The sequence below is a fragment of the Poecile atricapillus genome, chromosome 18, assembly GCF_030490865.1.
Source record: "Poecile atricapillus isolate bPoeAtr1 chromosome 18, bPoeAtr1.hap1, whole genome shotgun sequence".
NCBI lineage: Eukaryota > Metazoa > Chordata > Aves > Passeriformes > Paridae > Poecile > Poecile atricapillus.
The window spans coordinates 7898621-7919057 of NC_081266.1; the positions used below are offsets into that span (position 1 = coordinate 7898621).

Below are 20437 nucleotides of genomic sequence, written 5' to 3' on the forward strand. Positions count from 1 at the left end.
CATTAGGAAAATTACTTTTGCAACACAAGTGAAGGGCAATGTTATTATGGGTTGATATCTCTAAACATCAGCACTGTGTTTTCACTTAATTTAATTTGACCTTAAGAACAAGTTAAGAAACGCATGGAACAGTAGTTTTAATTTACTTACTGGTTTCTTTGTATTGCAAGTTTTAAGGTGATTAAGCAAATGTGAGATTTTGTGTCATATTCTCTGAGATGCAAACCTCTACTAAAACTGTTTACAGGGCTCATAGCTGCTTGGAGCCTCCCAGGGCACTACTTTATGGTGCATTGATGTACAATTTTTCTTTTTAATCAGGTGCAGTATAGCCCTAACACTTCTTGAGAAATGGCAAGGATCATAAACTAAAAGCTATGCCCAGCAGCTTGGGCTGAGCAATATCTTTCTGCAAACAATCCTGAACTTCTACCCAGTGTTTCATTTTAGCTTTGGTGAATTCAAGAGCAGAACTGTTCAATAATATTCTTTGTACTTTTGTTTTATGAAACAGTATAAATATAATGCATGTATGAAGAGAGATTTAAACTGACAGTTTATTTTGGAAACAAACCCAAATGAGCTTGCAATGAAACCATCTGAGCAGTACATAATCTTAATGCATGGTTTTCATGGGGAAGTAAAGGCATCTGAAGTTGAACACGGTGTACATTAAATTTTCTCCTCAGTCCTTTCATTAAGCACCAGAAGAATTTTAATATTGACATCAAAATCAAAGCAGCACAGCAAAACATGGGCTTGGGGAACAACCTGAGCAAAGCAATTCTTCACTGTGATTCCTGCACCTAAAACAGATTTAACTATTCCTAGAACCATGAGGCTAAATCCCCTTCAGATCAGAGTATTGAATACTCAAATCATCTTGCAAAGTACCAAAGCTGCCATGGCAGTCCCAGTAAGCCCCAGATGTAAATAACTTCATATGGCAAACTGAGGTTAGGAAATAGACTAGCTCCAAAAAATGAGCCAATCCATAATACACAGAAGAATATTATTTTTGACCCCAAACCTCTGTATCACAAGCAGTTAACTGAAGTCAGTTCCACCACTAATTGCAGAACTAAAGACACTCTAAATATTCATACACAGCACCTTCTATAGGTGCCACCATTCAAGACATAATTGATTTGTGGACTAAAAGCAAAAGCTTTGTAAAACCAAAATGAGAATTGTGACTGTGATTTGAAGGCATTGAGGAAAACTGCACATCTTTTGATCCTGCCTCTCATTAATATTCCCAGTGGGACTTTTAAATTGTAATTTTTTATTTTTTGTTCTTTGCTTGCTGGTTCTATCAGCTACATCACAACCATAAGGTTTAATGCATTTTCCCATTTAAATGGGAAGATTTTAAAATAGATAAGGACACATTTGTCACCATTTTTTCTTGAAATGAGTTACTTAATTGCATTTTATGCCATTTAAAAATGCATCTCAAAATGTATCAATTTTATGCCCTCTCAAAAAAACTCATATTCAGAAAGCACTCACAGTGCCAATGTTCCTATCTCCATGGTTTACCTCACTCATTTGAATCTAAAGAGATGTAATAGATCACACTTTTATCAGCCTTCTTGTCTTGCTCTCAGCTCTTTCCAGTTGTCTGTGCTCTTAAAGTGGGCCACTCACAATGAATGCAACGAAAATCTGTGCCTCAGATATCCCAAATCTGAGCTGAATTCCACCCAGCCTGGGAAATGCTATTGCAAACAGGAGCGTATCCTAATGCTCTGGAATGTTGCCATTGCTTATGAGATGATCAATGTGATTGGATTTGAAGCCACTGCTTTCATTCCACACCAGCACTCCAAGCTGGGCACAGACTGTCTAGGCTTTCTTCTCACATGCAGGTCACAGCTGCACTCAATCCATCACTGCCCAAATTTACAGAAATATTTCAGAAGTCCAGGAAAGATGGAGCGAGACTATTTACAGGGGCATAACAGGACAGGGGGGAAGAGCTTCAAAGTGAAAGAGAATAAACCTGTGAATAGGTGAGACCCCACACAAACTTTATGAGCAAGGACTTTGGTCTACTAGACCAAAAATAAAGAAAAAAAACCTCTTTTTTTTCTACCATAAACAAAATAAAATATATAATGATTGATTTTCCTACAACACAGAGCAAGCTTATATGGACAATATACATTTTGGCATAAAAAGTATCACCTCTCTTCCTGGCAAAAAAAAAAAATCAGTAAAACTGTATTTTTTCTCTTCCCTAACAGACTCCAAATTGTATTAATCTTAATGATAACTTCTGGCTTCATTTTTCACCTGCATATTTTGAAATGGTTGTTTTCACTCTACAGAAGCTTGATTTATGGCTTACAATGTGAGGGATTCTGCCATAGGAAGAGGGACTGCTCCTCTGAGAGCTGAATAAATGCATAACTGCATGACATAACATCCTTAAAATGTGCAGTCAGTCTTTTTTGTATGGTCTTTGGGCCAGTTTAATACTGTGGCTCTAAAGACACTGTCATTAGAAATGTGAAGAATCCAGTCACACAGTTCATAACTGCTGACATTGCTCCTACTTCATTACAAGTGGTCCTACTGGAAAAGAGATGTCAGGTGATTAAGAGTCCTCCATTGTCCAAGTAAATCTGCAAAGGGTTTAAGTAGAGATCCTCTCTTGTGAGATTCTCATGGGAAAAGTACCTAAAGCATTTCTGATAAATTATCAGATCTAAAAATCTAAATTGATTTTTGCTGTCTAATTAATGTGTCAGTCTGAAAGTCACACTTCAGTGTAAGTCTGAGTATTTTTGGTTGTCATTTGACCAGTTTTACACATGAAACGTTTCCAAAATAATTTTTAAAATTTACTTAACTTGTGATTCTTGGCAGAAAAGTGAATATTATCAGCTTCCCTCTCCTGTTTTAGTCTGGAGTCACTGACAGGTTTTAGAACAAGATCAGCAACTACTTCAGAAACAATTGTGTTCCTGCAATTTTTTCCCATCTTCCTTTAAAATTTATTAGACTTCACATAAATTATTTACTATTCTATTGGTTGTCTGCAGTGAAGACAGCTGGAAAAACTGATAAAATGGAATTTCAGTGTTTCTTTGCTTTAAAGTGAAATTCCAGTATCTATGACACACACCAAAAACTGCCTAAAAAGAAGCAGAATAGCCCAAGAGCTTTTTCATAAACCTGGCAGTAGAAGCATTTCTGCAGAAGAGACATAAAACCTTCATTCAAAACCACTCCCAGCATTTGGAGCCATTCCAAAGGAAAGTTGAGTGCATTTGGAGAGCTTCAGATGTTGAATCATATTATCCCACCTATCTTGCAGGTGTCTACACCTGAATTAGCAGTACCACTTCACTCTTTGTGAAGACTAAATCAGTGAAATTCAAGGGAAAACATTTAAAAAAAAATTAGTCCTCTAGGTTTCACTTCCTAAGGAGGCATTTCTGGACTATTAAAACCAGTAGAAGAGAGCAATAATATAGTTATTGACACAGAACCCAAGCAGGGTCGGGTTTGAGTCATTTTAATTTCCACAGGTGAGGCATACCAAGATCAAAATTAGTTGGTTTCTTTTCCCTTGGTTGCTTCAGAGGTTAAAATCAGAACTAGTTAGAGAGCTCCTTATCACTCCTCTTTTCATGCATCATTTTTTACCATATTTTGTCATATTATTGCACACAAGACTGAACCACAAAACAGATGTGACAAAATTGCCAAGCTGCATTTCAGTGTCACAGTCCAAAATAAAACCTACAGAAAGTAAAAAACCCATCATACAAGTACAACTTTCACAGCAGCATATAAATTTATGCACACCCCAAAAAGCACATATGAGATATTCTGAAATAAAATTCTCTACCTACAACACCATGGTTTTCTCCTGTAAGTTATGGCATGTTTTGGTCATTCCTGCAGAGTGCTTTGGTACATGTAGAACATTTCCAAATGCCACATTCAAAAGGTTATTTAAGTCTTTTTTTATTATGATTTTCACCAAGGCTTTCTTTCATTTTGGATTTTTGTTGTTTTTTTCAGTCTATATAAAACAACTGATATCAGTTTATTTAAATAAATGTCCTGAATTTTATTTCCCTGCATAAATCTTTCCATTTCATTTTATTTCCTAAATAAAAAGGAGACATGGATACATCAAACCAGTTCTTTCCAGTGCCTCACTGCAGTTGTATGCAGGAGGCATACTAATTTTCACAGACTATGAAAAGTGAGGGTTTTTCTCCATAAGACCTCTTTTTTCCCAAAACCTCCTGTTCTTATGAGTCTCAATTTTCAGAGAATGGACAGGGAGTACACAGTGATATCCAAAAGCTATTTTGTGGAAACTCTGTACTTTTTACTGAGCTTTTTAACTTGCCTTCCTCTGGAAATTAGGTTTACACAATTACATGTCTTGTCCTCAGCCCCAAAAAGTCTTGAGCCTGTTGGACCATTTCATCCTGCTTTAGCTGAGTGCCAGGCTGCTCCAAGTTAATATGTTCCAAGCAATTCAGAGAAAATTGCTGGCAAGGTACAGAAGAAAGCACTGTTTTGAGTCAATCACTAAGGGAAGTGAAGGAGTAACTCAGTTCTCATAATTACAAGATGCAGAGGCCTGGAAGGCAGTTTGAACAAAACCTAATATATTTTCTTTGCCCAGCCAGAAAGGTTATGGATGTTAAAGGAATGTAAGCTTGCAGGTGTGGGGAGGAGAAGGGAGTTAAGAAGGGGAATAGGTGGCAAAGAGAAATCCAAGAGTCCTTTGAAGAGTTTCAGGGAATTGCAAAAGGGATCTAGAGGATTCACTTCTGTGCATGGGGTGTAAAGCACAAAGGCAGGCAGACAGGAGGGGTGTGTGAATTATACAGACATGGGACAGATATAAAAATCAAAAGTCTGTGTTAAATCAGTGAAAGGACATCAGCAGAAGATTCACTGAGATACCCTCACTTTGGGAGTTGCATTGTGAAGAGCTGCTATATTTCTGCCAAACAGCTATCTAAAGCAGATTAGGGAATAAATAGATCTAACATAGCTTGGAAATAATGTATGTGGAGAATTGTTTTTAATCAGCCTATTCCCATGTGAAAAATAGAGGGGTTTTTAAGTGAAGATGCAAATGAAGTGACCAAGAGGGCAAATCTAACCACTTCCTGCAGATTTTTAATTCTTCCAGGAAGGGGCCCAAACCCCCTATGCACCAAAAGTCATATGTTTTGCATATTAATGTTAGACTGACTTCTCATTAAGGCACACTTTGAGTAAACAGCCAGTGTAGTAATTTTGAAAGATTTTGGCGCTGTCTGTGATCTAACAAATGGTTATCCTTTGCAGAGATAAGTGTGGAGATTCACAGGCTAGAAAGAAAACTAGTAAATTGCAGTATGATAAGACTGGGAGATTAATTCAATTTTAAATTAAGGACCTCTGGCGAGTGCTTTCTCTAAGAATGAAACAAACTTCCTAGTTTTTAATGGCAATGTATAGTTTAGATAGCAATGATAGCACACAGGGAGGGCAGCACCCCAGGTAAATAATCCAGACATGGCACTAAGTGTGGATGAACCACAAGGACACAACATAATCAAACCAATTTCACACAGTATGGTGATGAGAAGATACTTGGATAGTCCAGCACAAGTCCAAATCTGTACTGCAAATAAGCATTTATGAGGACATAGAAGCAAGTCAAATTTATACTAAATAGTAATTTTTGTACTCCTTATGTAGTTATGTAAAATAACAGTCAGGATGGAGAAAGTAACTTGTCACAGAAGATATATGGAGAGCTGAGAAAGGAAACAAGTGGAAAAGGAAGCCTGGAACAAGGGTGACATAAGCTCCAGGGCCCTACAGACAGAATGAAATCTGTGCCTGTCCTTGGATGAGTGTGTATTTCAACATAACAAGGTGAATCCACACCTCTCACCTCTCAAAACCGAGAGCCTAAGGCAAAGTGCCCTGCTCACCCCACAGTCTCCCTCAGGTGGCCTTGGCAAAGACTCAAAGACAGAATATATACCTGGGTACAAAAACTATTCTGCTCTACTTTACCTAGGGCTGAAGAAAATTTAGCAGGCAGACATAGAAATATGTTCTGGAACTGAGAATCTTTTAAACTGAAGAATAAACACGTGAAGGTAAAATTGTCTCTAAAGCCATTAAAAAGGACAAAATGCTTACAGGTGAGAGGTTTTCCAAAGCCTGCTGGGTACAGAAGTCATGCCATGCTTATTTTGAAAAAATTCAAATAAATAACTTTCAATGAAGAAGCAGAAGTTACCACTTTTTTTTGTTGCCCAGGAAACGAATATGTTTTGTACTGGAAATTAAAATTCTACATGTATGTTCATCTGAATAAAGACTGGAGACTCCCAGCAGCTCCCAGCTGTCTCTGGATGTTGTGCTGACCAGGAATGTTTGAGTGCTGCCTTGTGTAGCATATCCTGTTCTGGGAATTTTTGGCACTACTATCAATTGTTGTGCTCACATCTGCACCTAAGCAAGTCACAGAGTGCCACTGAAAACCCACAGACCCTTCAGAAGAAACTTGCATTGCTGAGTAACGGAAACTTAAAAATGCTGAGCTTGTTATTAGTGATTTTCTTAATATCCAATTCAAAGAGGTAGTTTAAAGAGATTAATAAAATAGAATAAATGGAATATCTGGGATAGGAAACAGCTATTTAACACAAAGTGATATTTACAATTACTAGTGAGAAAAAACTGGTGGAATATGTGGGTTGAAGGAAAATTTTATACAACAAAAATTAAAATAATGCCACTGGGGGAAAATTACGTAACCTACATAACACCAAAATACTATAGGAAGCAAGAAACTCCTTTATCTGTAAAGCCTAGAATGCAATAGTTTCTGCAAGGATACATACCCATCTGACACCCTACATTCCAGAACTCCTGAGGATTATAATTTGACGAGCTCATTCTTGTTCCCTTGGGGTAAATTCTTGTAATAAATCTTGTAGTATGTGAAATAAACTCTTTAGCTGATAAACAGAAGGATAAAATCTTGGTAAGAAAACCTTTGTTATTAAAGAAATCCTATTTGAACAAATAATAAAAATACAGTAATTTGATCCAGCAATATTTTTACACAATATTATGCCAATTTATTCTATTTTAACATCATTTTATTTTGAAATATATTCATTTGTTCATTTAATAATTAATTTTTAAACCTTAATATTTTGTGTGTATTTGAATCTGACAGTATTCCTGTATAAAGAAATATATATTCCTTTGTAAGAAGTTCATTATCCAAAAACCATCCCTTCCCTGAAATATTCTGTTTCTTCACCTTTTTGCAGGGTAACCTTATGATTTCTACACTAAAGCCTACTGTATTCTCATGGGAAACTGAGACACAGGAAACTGCACAAAAGTTTCCCCCTTCTATAATAGCTCAAAATGAAAAAAAAAGGAAAAAAATCATCTTTAGATGATCTTGGCTTGTTTGTTGTTTGGAGGTTTAAATAAAATGGCTAAATAATATTAGGACCAGGGAAGAGCACGTTTTCAAAAGCCACTGAAATTCTTGTTATATAAGCCTCAGAAGATAACTATCATGTACATTGTTTTTCCTTCTGCTGGCAGTGTTCCCTCCTTTCTCATATGTAAGCATTGACTGCAGGGATGTGGGAAACTTCAGATGACTTCTATCTGCACGATTCCTTTTTAGTGATTAAACAAAAATCTACATTTCCAGGGTCATCTCTCTGATCTCCATTTTCCTCTCACCTCATTTTTTGTTTGTTTAGCGGTTTTGTTTGGTAGAGTTTGGTTTGCTTTGTTGTTTGGGGGTGGTTTTATTGAGGGGGAGGAGAGGTTCTAGAGCTACTTTTCTATCTCCTAGAGTGCTGGAGAAACCAAAGAGAGGACTCAGTGGCTGGAAAATCCTACTTTGTGACACTGTTCAGCATCATTCACCTCGCCAGCTGTTGCCCTGAAAACTAAAACCTGATAATGTTTTCATAGTTTTAGTTACTTTCCCATGGAAGTTCTATAAACAGAAGTTGTTTATCACATTCCTTCTAAGAAACATCTTTTGATGGACGTTTCACACGACCAGTGTGCTTGGGAAGGTGTAACTTAATTATCCAATTCCTGGTCATTGTTGAGAATCTATAAATACTGGGGTCAGAAAATAAAGTTCCTTCTTTCCTGTTCTACCACTGGAAAGTGTTCATGTGAATCATTTTGTGTCCTTTAGCAACAGCCAGCCACTGAATCACCTCCACAAAGTGAGTGGGCATGTGGCAGCCTTCATTGTCATTGTCACTGTCATGCTCGGTGATCTCTGCTTTTAACGCTCCCTCGGGGCTCTCTGCAGGCAGCTGGAGCTCAAACAGCAGAGGCTGCACCAAATGGAGCTGCTCCAGCCCAGAATGGTTTGGATAATTCAGTTTGGCTGGGATGGAAGGTCTGCTCCAGTGGAGCAAGCTGCCTGCTCTGGGGTTTATCCATCCCATTAATGAGGACTCTCTTATCTGCACTTGTCACCAAAGCCAGGCGACTGCCGAGCCAACTCCGCTCAGTTCTCAGCCCAGACATGGGAGTGGGGAGGGAGGTGGTGAAATTTATTCCACGCTTTTTCAAGTGCTGACTGCAATTCCTAAATTACTTGATGCAGAAAACAATGAATCGAAAGGCAGACGTACATTTTTTAGACTGTGTTAATATTTGTTCTTATAAAAATACACGGAATTAAAGCAAAGTTGAATTTCAGTTTTCCTCCCAAAGCCAACAGAAATAAAAATATTATGCAAAGGACATATCTAAAACAGTGTTATACAAAGAACCAAATAAAATCAGACAGCAGGTGTTTCATAAAATTTTAACCCTTCAATGCCTAAGCAGTGAAGCAATCATAGCACCAATGTAACTTTTAACTGATTGACTCAAAAGAAATTACCTGAAGATCTTAAAAGTTTTCGTGCTGCACTCTCTCCAACTGAATTATTTTCATAACACTGCTGATGCTGCAGGGAATGCTCAAAGCTCACAAACTTCTGAGATTTGGTATAAACCACAAGGTCTGACAATGCAAGGGCAATCTTTCCCTTTCTCACCTAAACATCATCAGATGAATAATGGAATAAAAAAGTCACAATGATGAGTATTTCATTATTATTAATATTAATATTTATATATTAATAAATATAATTAATATTAATAAATTAATATGAATTATTATTAATATTAATAATTCAGAGAAACAATCATTTTGGATGCATAAAGCATGAAAAAACGTCTCAGTTAATGAATCTAATAAATATGACCTTTAATAGTGAGATCTGATCTGCTGAGAGAAAATTGAGGTTATTGTGCCCACGTTTATCACAGCAATCATAGGGTGAGTGGAGAGATCCTTCCTAGCAGAATGTTCTTCTCGATAGCTTTACAGTTTTCCTGCTCCTAAGAGTGGTTTGCAAATAATATAATTTTTCATGGCTTTTAATGTTGCTCCTTAAAAATATACCTCCAACTTTCTATTCATAAATATATAAAGTACTAGAAAAGACCAACAGAATAAACTCATCTATAAAATGTAGAATAACAGGAAAATATTACATTGCGCCAAGAAAATTAATCAAAGGCCTATTCCTTTAAGCATTGCCCTGAAGTTAGGAAAACTCTTTTCTTCTTGATTAAGGTTGAAAGTTCTCTCACCAAAATCTTAATTTAGTCTTGCTCAATTACCAAAATAAGCCAAAGTGACTGAAATTTTACCAGGATCTTCTCTCTTACAGAGAAGCACTGTGTGACCACTTCATTTTCCTCAGCATAACTTCTGAGCTAATTGGGGGCAGTAGCCAGCAGAGAGCTGCTGATGCTAATCATGTTTACATTCCATTAAAGCTTTTGAAGGCAAATTCTCATCCCACAAAATAATAGAGATTGCCTGCTCATGGCTCTTAAACTATGCAACGTTCAAGTGCATTAATTATTCTGGGGCTATGTCCCATGAGGACACCAGGAGTCTACTGCCATGGAAATCCTGAAAAATACAACTCTGGAGGCAGGCAAAGCCAGCAGCATCACTGGGGTATCTTGGCTGTGGATTCAAATGCTCTCCCACCCTCCCATAAAGCAATACAGTGGGACATCAAGGCAAATATTCCAACAGAGTGGGACCCTGGAAACCACTTTCTCTTCTGCCTGGGAAACATGAGCAGATCCTTTTTGTTGCTGCTGTTTAAGAGTCTGTGGAATTCATTCTAGTCTGTTACATGGTCCTACAAATATTCTTGAAACCTATTGTCTAGAGAGCTGGTCCTTCCTGGTCAGAGTCCATCCTTCCTCAGAATTTTTCCTTACTATTTCTCCATGTCAGTTGGAATGAGAAAGAAGAAAAAAACTTTCAAATCATATAAAAAAAAAGAGACACTGCTTCTCAGCGAGAGTGCTGGGCTCTGAGGAGCACTGCTGGTTTAGCCACATTCAGGCAATCAGAGCATGATGTGCAAGAGTGACTGGGCACACCAGGTGCTGCCTGACATCCTAAAAAAGCTGAACAAGGCAGTTTCAACCTTGATGAAGCAACAGATTTTCCGTGGTAGAGAATTATAGTTGGTTAAAAAAACTAAGTTCAATTTGACTTTCAAACACCAAATTTTTACACTTTTTTCAGAAATAAAGTTAAGTCTCTGCATGATAAATCTAAAAACACCTCTTCAGCTCCAGGTGCTGAAAAATGTTCCAGCACAACCAGGAATGTGCACCTAATTTAATGCAAAAAAATCCAGAACTGAAGAAAATAGGAGACTTTATCTATCTTAAAAATAGACTGGAAGACCTGGGGAAGAAATGGTTAACTCTGCCTGTTGTCATCAGGTACTGCTGTAAGTGTTCTCTATACATAGTTCCAGGAGAGCCATGGCACCAACAAAACACATCTTAAATCTACTGTGGGACCGAGAGCCTGGGACAAGCACAAGTTTTGAGAGAGGAAAATGTTGAAGTTCAAGATGGGAGCACAGGAAGGGGTTGATTTTGAGTTGGGTACTAAAATGTGGTCCAGTCTGACTTTTCTTAGAAGAGTAGGAAAACTCTGAAACCTCGAGCTAAAAAATGTAATTTCCAAATGCACTGATCTTAGTAATTTTAAAGTTTTCTCTTTAAATTTTAAATTAAATTTAAAATATAAATTATTTTAAAATAACTTATTTATAACAACTTTTCAGTTTAGTCTCTATTTTAAGATAATCGAGTTTCTTTAAAAAAAAAAATCTGTGTGTTCTCTATATTCAATTGCAGCAAAAGTTACCTTTGGTTTTTTTTGAGGTGGGGGTGAAAGTCTATGATCTCTTCTTCTTCTGGTGGGACTCCTTGATGGCTGAAGAGGTAACGTGCCATGTGCGTCGTCATCCTCAGACTCAGATTCAGAGTCACTCAGTTCCTCTGTCTCACCACCATATTCAGCATCCATCCTGAGCAGACCTTCCTCAATTGTTCCAACTTTTTTATTTTTTATCAGAACTTTGAATTTTAATGCCTATAGAAAAGAGGTTGAACAATAGTAACTAGAATTACTTAGGTTTTCATCTCTTGGTGTTATTTAACCAATCTTCAAAGTTGTTTATTAAATATAATGATGTGAGGTTGCAAAATGAATTAAAATAGAGTGAGGCAGAAGCCAAAGCCAAAGAAACCAAACAGAATCTGGGGATCAATGTACACAACAGAATGAGCCTATCTAACACCATGACAGGAAAAAAGGCTCTCTTCCTTCCACAGGAACCCAGATGCTGAAACTATGAAAAGATAAAAGTAGAAAGCTAAGTAAGAGCCAAAAGTGATAGCCAGGCAAGACATAGAAGGTATATTTTTTTACTTATTTTTTTACTTCTATTTTAAGCCTAAATGTACTTCTATGTGTATATACACACTTAAAGATGTGTCTGCTATTCATTTGGAATGTTTTCATCTATCACTAAGCCTGCAGGAAATTTGTTATTTGATTAATGCCTTTGTGCATATCTCTCTGGTGTACCAAATGAAAACTTTTGTTTATAACTTGTGTTATTTTACAGTAGAACCTTATGCTGGTCTTACCTGGCCAGGGAAACAAAAGTTTGGTGATTTTGCCTAAGCAGTTTCTCTATTTTTAAATAGACGTGTATCAACCTCCATAATATGTAATGTAAAGGGAGAAAAACATCATTGAATTATATTGATTCTAACAGCATGGCTTTCATCTATGGAACAGAATCCTATGAGTATATATTTCACTTCAATTTACAAAACTATATTAATAGTAAAGCTTCTATTATGCAGCAGTACATCTGTACACAGGAGCTGTCAGGGAGTAACAGGACTTACTGTCACTCTTGAATAAAGTGATCCACAAAAATGTTCTTTGAATTTCCTATGCTCTAGTGGAAAGGAAGATTACACTACTGGGAGTGTGGCGGGAAGAGGGAACAAAAAAATTCACAATAAATGAAAGGTAACTGAAATGCTGTGTTTTAAGGTATCCACGAAGTAAATATGAAAGGTATGGATAACAGAAATATATAAAGCCAAAGTTTTTTAGTAGAAACCAGAGCCATAGGCAAGGATAGAGACATTCCATTTATTTCCATTGCAAGCTCCATTGCTCATAATCCCCCTATCGCTTCAGATCTCGTGTTGGTAGTTTGCCAGGGTGCCAGTGGAATGAGACATCCTATGCCCAATATCTATCAATGCCATGCTGCTGGAAGGTTTGATTAGTCTCTCTGCACTGGTGACTCAGGATAAGGATGCCCTTTAACATTGCCTTCATTTCTTATTAATGCACTCTTTTTTTTATTTTTCTCTGGTATTTTTAGAAGAGTTTTAATATGATTAATGCTACTCATGTTTTTTAAGAGTTCTGAATTTTGCTTTGCATGTTCACATTTCCCAGTATCTAAAAGCAATTCTATCCACTTTTGATCTTGTATTTTGTTATTCATGGGAAGACTTCATTCTACAAATAAAAAAAAATAAAATAAAATAAAAAAAGACCTGGTATACAAGGGAAGAAAAAACTATCTATGGTTACATTACTGCCTCCTATATGCAAACATAACTTTAAGTAAAAAAAGACAATAGTGTGTGTGTGTGTAATGATATAAAAATGGGTCATGATGTCAATCAGTCTCTAAAATTCTGTTTGCGAGCTGTTAGCAAAAACATAAACATCCTGAGGTAGGAGAAGTTTTTTAAGGTTTGCTTTGTTTTCTACAAAGGTAACATTCTAAAATCATGGTTCTTTTCAGAAACAGTTACAAAAATACTCCAGAGAATTTGCTATTTTTTGGCCAGAAGCAAATGACAATAATAGTTACCCCCAATCACTGAAAGTGAAACACAGAGTGAAAAAATGGCATAGGCTTTTGTCTGAACTTCACACATCTTCAAAAAAACTTATAACAAATGTATGGTTACAAATTCAGTGACTGTGTGAAATCTGAGTTCTTTAATTGGTAATCAGCACTGCTAAACATGTGACACCTTTTTCTCTACATGTCCAGGTCTTCTAAGAGAGCTGAAAAGCCTTTTAATGAGCTGAAAGTCTGAGCATTCACTATAACTTCTCCTTTCTAGTTTTATTATGAAAGGCAAAATATGTTAAAAATACATTTGCTGTTTACTTCTATAAAAACTGCAAGCATACTAAAAAATTCAAATATGTAAAACATCATAGGACCTCCCTAGAGCATAGTGGGACTTCAAGACTGGCATAAGCAAAAACCTCGAAGTGCAATCAACTAGAACAAATATTTACATAATTAAATGAACAAAACCTTTTTCTTGTGCATTCTGGTTAATGGGATGTATAACACAAATCAGCTGAAGTAATGCCAAGTTTCCAAGATAAAAATCACAAGCACTTTGGATCGGGCAAACCCACCTATTGATGACTACAATTAATGTGAAAATTCAGTGCCCAGAAATGTAAGGAACAAACCCTGGATTTGAGACAGAAGTATTAAAGACAGAATAGCTTCTCCTGTTTAAATTGAGCTTGTTGTTTCCCTTCTTCTCTCCTGACCAGCTGTAGGTGCTCAGTTAGAGGAATATCAAGCCTTGAAAATCTTGCTAAGTAACAAAGTTAAAATCTCTTCTGAGTTTTACATAATATTCTATTTCAAGAATTATACTGCTGCCTTAAATACTGATATAGGGTTAAGATACAACACCTCCTGTGAAGTCTGACACAGGGAAAGGTTTTGAGACAATGACAAGATTTGTTAAGTACAACTGTTAAAAAAACCCAACACCAGCTATCTTTAACGAATCACACTTAGTGAAGTGTGAATGGATGTCTTTGTGGCAGCCTTATAAATCACAGTTATCATCTACAGATACTTTATATCAATACTGTATACTTATTATACAGATATTTTTAATCAATACCACCAGCAAGGTCTGAGCTCTAGGCAAACAAATATTAATTATATCAGGAGCAGCATTTTAGCTACCTCATAGCAAGTTTTCCTACAACACATTTACCCAGTGAGAAGCACCCTACCCTGAAAATTCCATTTCTGTGTTGTGCTCTGTAGTAGACTTCAGGTAAGTCTACTTACCTTAAGTCTACTTAAGGATAAATAGCTGTGCTATAGCTGAAACTATATTCTACATGGGCAACTAAATCTCTGGATGCATTGGAAATAAGTCCAGATGATTGCAGAGAAAGATGGTTACAGGTTGGCTCAGAGTCTTCATTGCACAGATTCCTTACCAAAGTTCAATGGTCCAAGAAGATGCCTTACCAAACAAACCACATGATTTTTATACACCAAATAAGCCATTGACCCAAGACCTACCTGGGTAATGATATAAAATATGGCAATGTCTTGTTTTTAGTTACCTCCTGAAGTTGCTTTACAATGCAAAGAAGCTATTAACAGATAATGACTGTCACATGTTTACCACATTTCTGGGAAAATCATGTTCCCTCAAGAGTGCAATGCCTAAAAATAGTGAAGGAATTAGATGAGTCTTCTGTATGTACTCACTACAGCCTAGAGATTCCTGAAATTTTATGAGAAACAGTATGGATTTTTTTATTATTATTTTTGAGGTCATCACCAAGACATACCACATTCTCATTTTTTTTTTCATATTTTTTGTAAAGAATAGATGCCATAGACTGATCAAAAGGCATAAGAGTGACTAGAAACATTTTGACTTGCTAAGAAACAAAAGTATTTCTGATGCAAAGACTTGGTCAAGACATTTGCATATGTGAATGTGTTGGTCAAAATAAATAGGAATTAATCTCATAAATGAAGCAACAGAATTAGATGTGCTTAATCTTGAATTTCTCACTGAAAACACTCACTGTGTAGAGAAAGCTCTCCTTTTTATACTGAGTAGATAAAGGTGAAGAAAAGTGTGAAGGATGAGTCCTGGCTTATGGAGTTAGCTGGTTTTCCCCATAATAGCAGAATTTAAAATATCCATAGCCCATGAAGTTGTACTGGAGACCTTCTATTGATCTTTCTCAAGGATCTCATTAAACAGATCCTTTTATTTGGACACCACAGGTTTAACAACCATAGGGAAGCCTTGGCAATCCTGGCCAGAAATGCTTCTGAGACATCACAATGCAGTAATTGATCTTGCAGCTGTGTGGTAAACATTAAAGAGAACTTGTAAAATCACAGTAGTTGCCACTTCACTTTCAGTTAATCACACAGCAATATCTCATTCCAACTTTGTGACAGGAAACCTGCAAATAATAAAAGATTCCTAACTATCTGATATATCTATCCTGTCAGCAGTGTAAGGCAGTTCAATGCTCTACAATGCAAAATAATTGAGGAACAAACTTTCATCAAAGCATCAATGTGCTTACATTCTTTTCTGTGTTATATTGGATGCCCACCTGCTCCTTTCAATTGCTGTCAGATCTCTTGAGAGGAAGAACACAGCAGGGTAAGTAAAACCTTATCTCTTCTAGCATCCTGATATTTTCTAAGTTCATCTACAAATTGCTGCATAAGGCACTTCATTCCTTCACTTTCTATCAGCACATCACCAGGAGTGCTGGTACAACCAGCAGAGATGTCTGGCGCCCGTCACTGATGTCAAATCTAATTTAATGCAGGACCTGACTCAAAGGACCTGTTATTCCAGTGAAGATTAGAGGGAGTTCATGAAGTCTCTTTAGAAGCACCATGATGGCCAAGACTGGGAGCAGAGAATTGTATCAGGTCTGTCGCTTTGGGTGGCAAAACATCTTCTTGGGAAAGAGATGGGACAGGTGAAGCTTAAAAGCAGCCTCAGTTTCTCATGGGATAAAGTTTGTGGGAAAGAAAGAAGTAGTGCAAAAGTCTTCTCCTTCCTCCATATGTAGAGGAGGAATTGTGTGCTGAGATGCCACAGAATACAGGAATTGCAGGGAATTAATAATATCAATATAGTCAGATGGAAGTGTGAATATATGACTGAAGGCAAAGAATTAAAAAACCTTTAGTCCTGAAATTTTCTGGGGTTTGTTTTTCAGATGAAGCAAGTGTTGGGAAAAGCAGAGAGAGGAAGTGTTCAGTGATCCTCCGCTTTTATTTCCTGCGCCTCCATGTGATTTTCACTTAGAATTACAATGGTAGGAGACATCATTGCAAGGTGGTCCAAGGAACCACCTAAGAGTGGGCGTGTTCCTCATTTTAACCTCCTTCCACACACACACAATCATCTCAGTTGACAAAGGTATAGTTCAAGACCTACTTAAAGAAAGAAGCAGAAGATTGACCATATAAAAGAAAATTATTTCGATGGAAGCCTCCAAAACTCCAAAACCTAAAAGGAACCTGTAGTTGTCTAATGTTTCTTTGAAGTGTTTGGAGAAACTATGTGATTTCCCACTTCATGTACACACAAAATAACCATTCAATTCTGATCTTGAAGAACACTGAGGTGGCTTTTTCCCTTTTCTTGCTAATGCTCCATCTTGAAAAAAGTGGACCAACAACTTATATAGGTGACAGCTTTTTTCTTTTTCACACTAACTGAGGATCCTTCCAACAAAGAGCATTTCAAATTCATCATTTGTGGTTCTGTAACATCTCTTTTGCACAGCTTGAGTAAAGCAGTCTGAAGACTAAATTCAGAATTTGGTTTTCTCAAATGACAATGAATTTACCCAGGCCTTGAAAATGCACAAGGTCCCAAGCTTTAAAGACGTGATGTCACTAAACTCCTTTTTTGGCTCTTCAAAAAGATGCCAGCCAAAGTCAAGCTTATAACTGAATTTACAAATTCAGTCATAGCTACATATTTCCATTGCTAAGTAAAGTCCTACTGACTTTTCTTACATGCATGATCAGAAAACCTAGGAGAAACAGAGAAGATCCTCATTTGTGTTCATTCTCAAGATAATAATTTTCTGAATTAAAACTTTTGTAATCAGGTGACGACAGTGGCGTTATTTAGGTAATCCTTACACCTTGCACAGATGGGAAATATGTCTCACAATACTTTAATATGTTAAAAGCTCAGGAGAATTAATCTCAGCTGACAGCATTTCCATACATAGACCCAGCAATCCATTTTCAGGCAAAACTCTACAGAGCTGACTCATGAAAACTCTAAGCTGTGGAAATATGAAGTATGAACTCCCTGTATCACAGTAACCATATGGTAAGGGACATATATCATAGAAATTAATATTTTTAAGTGTGTGATTCAGTGATTCCATTTCACTGATTTTGTGCTTGCTTCAGAGGACATATGATCCTTGCACATCTCCTACACTGAATCCAGCCATGATTTGAGAAGCTTTACAACAAGCCCTCCTGTTTGATAGAGTTTAGATTTTTTCCTAATTGAAAAAACAGTTTTCAAGGCTTCAAAATTATGTTGGAAACCATGATGCAAAAAAATATATTGCTACAATAAAAAAAAAAAAGGGTGGAGAAACATGAACATTAAATATTACAACATTGTTATGGAAATATAAGAGTACGGTAATACTTCAGCACATCTTCTTGCACAGATCACTTCAAAAATATTTTTCCTTGACAAATCCTTAAAAAATTATTTTAAACACCTTTTGTGTGTTGTTTTTCCTTATGACAGTGCTTCCTTCCCACATTTTCATTTGCATTTTTTTAGCTACTGTAAAAACACAAGGAATAAAATATGGCTATACTGGCAACAGCGAGAAGCTGAAATAAGTATTTTGTATGTGTGCACGTATTTGTGCTACAAAAGACTTGAAAAAAGTTTTTGTCCTTGAAAGAAAATTATGTGCAAAGACTGGAACAAAGGAAATGTATTTGTTTTAGTTTGCAATAAAATTTTCAACACCCATCTAATTGCCTTTTCTGACTTCATGTCCCAGGGGTCTCGGGCCATCCGCTGAGAAACGCTGTCTGAGGGAGAAACACACTGAGAAAGAGAATGGCTTTGCAGTAGCAGAGGACCAAAAAAAACCTCCATCATCACTGTTATTGACAAAAAATGTAGGCTCAGGTTTCCATTTCAATAACATGTTTAAATTTCAGGAATTTCCTTCAATTTAAGCAACAAAAAAATAAATCAGCAAATAACAGATGTATTTCCATGTGTTTTTTTGGTGCAGTTTAAATATTTTTGTTACTACCTTAAGTCTATTTCTGACACAGATGTGATCCATAAATTCAGTCCCAGAGGACTGAAAAAAAAAAATAATGAAGAACCCCACCATCATTTCCATTTCTTTCACAGAGAAAAATGAAAACTTATTACCTCAGGAGAAGGCAGTTCAGTCATATCTACTGCACCACCAATTGGTGTAGTGAGAAGTTTGTCACCTAGAATACTTTTCAAGCAGTCTGCCATTACTTCCTGCTGTTTAGGGCTGCAGTGGTTCTCCAGAGACAGTATAACTGGATAGGCAGATGACTGGAAATATAATTTTAGGATTTTATTATTAATAAATAAAAATATGAATAATTGCTTTTCCAAAATATCTTACAAAAGTCCCCTTGGCCATCTGTATTTACATTCATTTTCAAAAACTTCAGAATATAGATCACTTGTTCCAGGTTAGTAACACAATAAAACAGGTAACATTTGTGGAAAAAAGAAAGCACAATTGAAGAAGAAAAAAGAAATGCACCTTCAGAAAGTTAAAACAGAGCTAGACATATATGAAAAAAGGACTGCTTTGTTTTGGTTTTAAAAGCTAAAATCAGATTCTAAAATTAAAATTGAAAGCATAAATCAGAATTAAATGTCTTTTGCTTTAGTTTATGACAGATTTTTTGACTACCTTTCAAATAGTCTATCAAGGCTTTGATAGTCTCCCCAAAGCTTGTTCAGAAATTATTTCCTTTACATGAACAAGCTATGGATATTTTTTATTTTTGATAATACCACAAACTTTTCTAGGGACAGTATACACTTTTCTCATCACACTACTCAAGCAAGGGTAATTGAGTAAAAATTAAAGCTAAAAGGTGAAAAAGAGAAAATTAGTAAAAATTAGAGAAGAACTCAAAAGAAATGCATCCATCTAGACTTATAAGTAAATCTCATAAGTTGCCAATAATACTGGTGGATACCAAAAATATAGTCTGAATGAAATCTTTGCTCAGGCAGAGCCTAAATTGTCAATAAGGAAAACACCATTTTATGTTTTTCCTGTCTACATTTGTCTCCTGAGCACTTGCTATTGACTTTTTAGAGAAGAAAAGCTCAGCCTGCATGGACAGCTGGTACCAACCATGACCTGTTGTGATTTTATCATCTCATTGGCACTTGGGCTTGAGAACTGAAGTTTGAATTAGAGTTAAGCACAATATGCTGTGTGTTAGCAAGAAGAGGAAAGTTTTATCCAGTGGGTTTTGAAAAACAGTGGAATAAAATCATGTTTTTAATTTCACTTTTAAAATCAGAGATTAATTAAGTTTTATATAGAAAACAGAAAAAAACCACAGCTTTGATTAACACTGAGAAGGCTATAAATACATATGCATGAAAATCCACATAAATTTATGATCGTGGATGTATATATTCACACACATAATGCTGGCCTGATTCTGAGATTTATCTTAATAGTCATTCAGCACTTCCTTTGAGCAGGAGTTTCACCAGAAGCTTATACAAAAGCCTGAGACGGTGCAAAAACTCTCCAGATTTCAGTGTTTTTCTAGAGATAGGTAAAAGGAACTTTGCTCTGATGGGTCACCTGACCAAAAAACATCAGTAGCTGCTAACATTTATCAGTGTCAACATTCAAAATCAAAAGAGAGGAAATGGAAAACAAAGTCTCAAACTCATCTATTATCTAATATTTTTGTCTATTTTATAAATTCACACAGAGGATACAAGACAGACTCATAGCAGCAGAAGAGTAAGTGACAAAAAAACCTTTAAGGGATATAAAGAAGGAGGAAAACATCAGAAAAAATCTGAACTAGGTCTTCAATATAGATTCAGTCCTTGTTTAAATTATGTC

At 36.3% G+C, this 20437-nt stretch overlaps 1 protein-coding gene across 1 annotated transcript in view; it reads right to left on the bottom strand.

Moving 5' to 3' along the window:
• The window catches only part of LOC131586068 (1-phosphatidylinositol 4,5-bisphosphate phosphodiesterase zeta-1-like), a 48512-nt gene that overhangs the window by 14143 nt on the left and 13932 nt on the right, over positions 1-20437 (bottom strand). The window contains exons 6-9 of the mRNA XM_058852806.1: positions 18724-18879; positions 11285-11512; positions 8930-9086; positions 6888-7004 (exon numbers count right to left, since the gene is read on the bottom strand). Coding sequence (XP_058708789.1) covers positions 6888-7004; positions 8930-9086; positions 11285-11512; positions 18724-18879 — 658 coding nt within the window. The remainder of the gene's footprint in view (positions 1-6887; positions 7005-8929; positions 9087-11284; positions 11513-18723; positions 18880-20437) is intronic.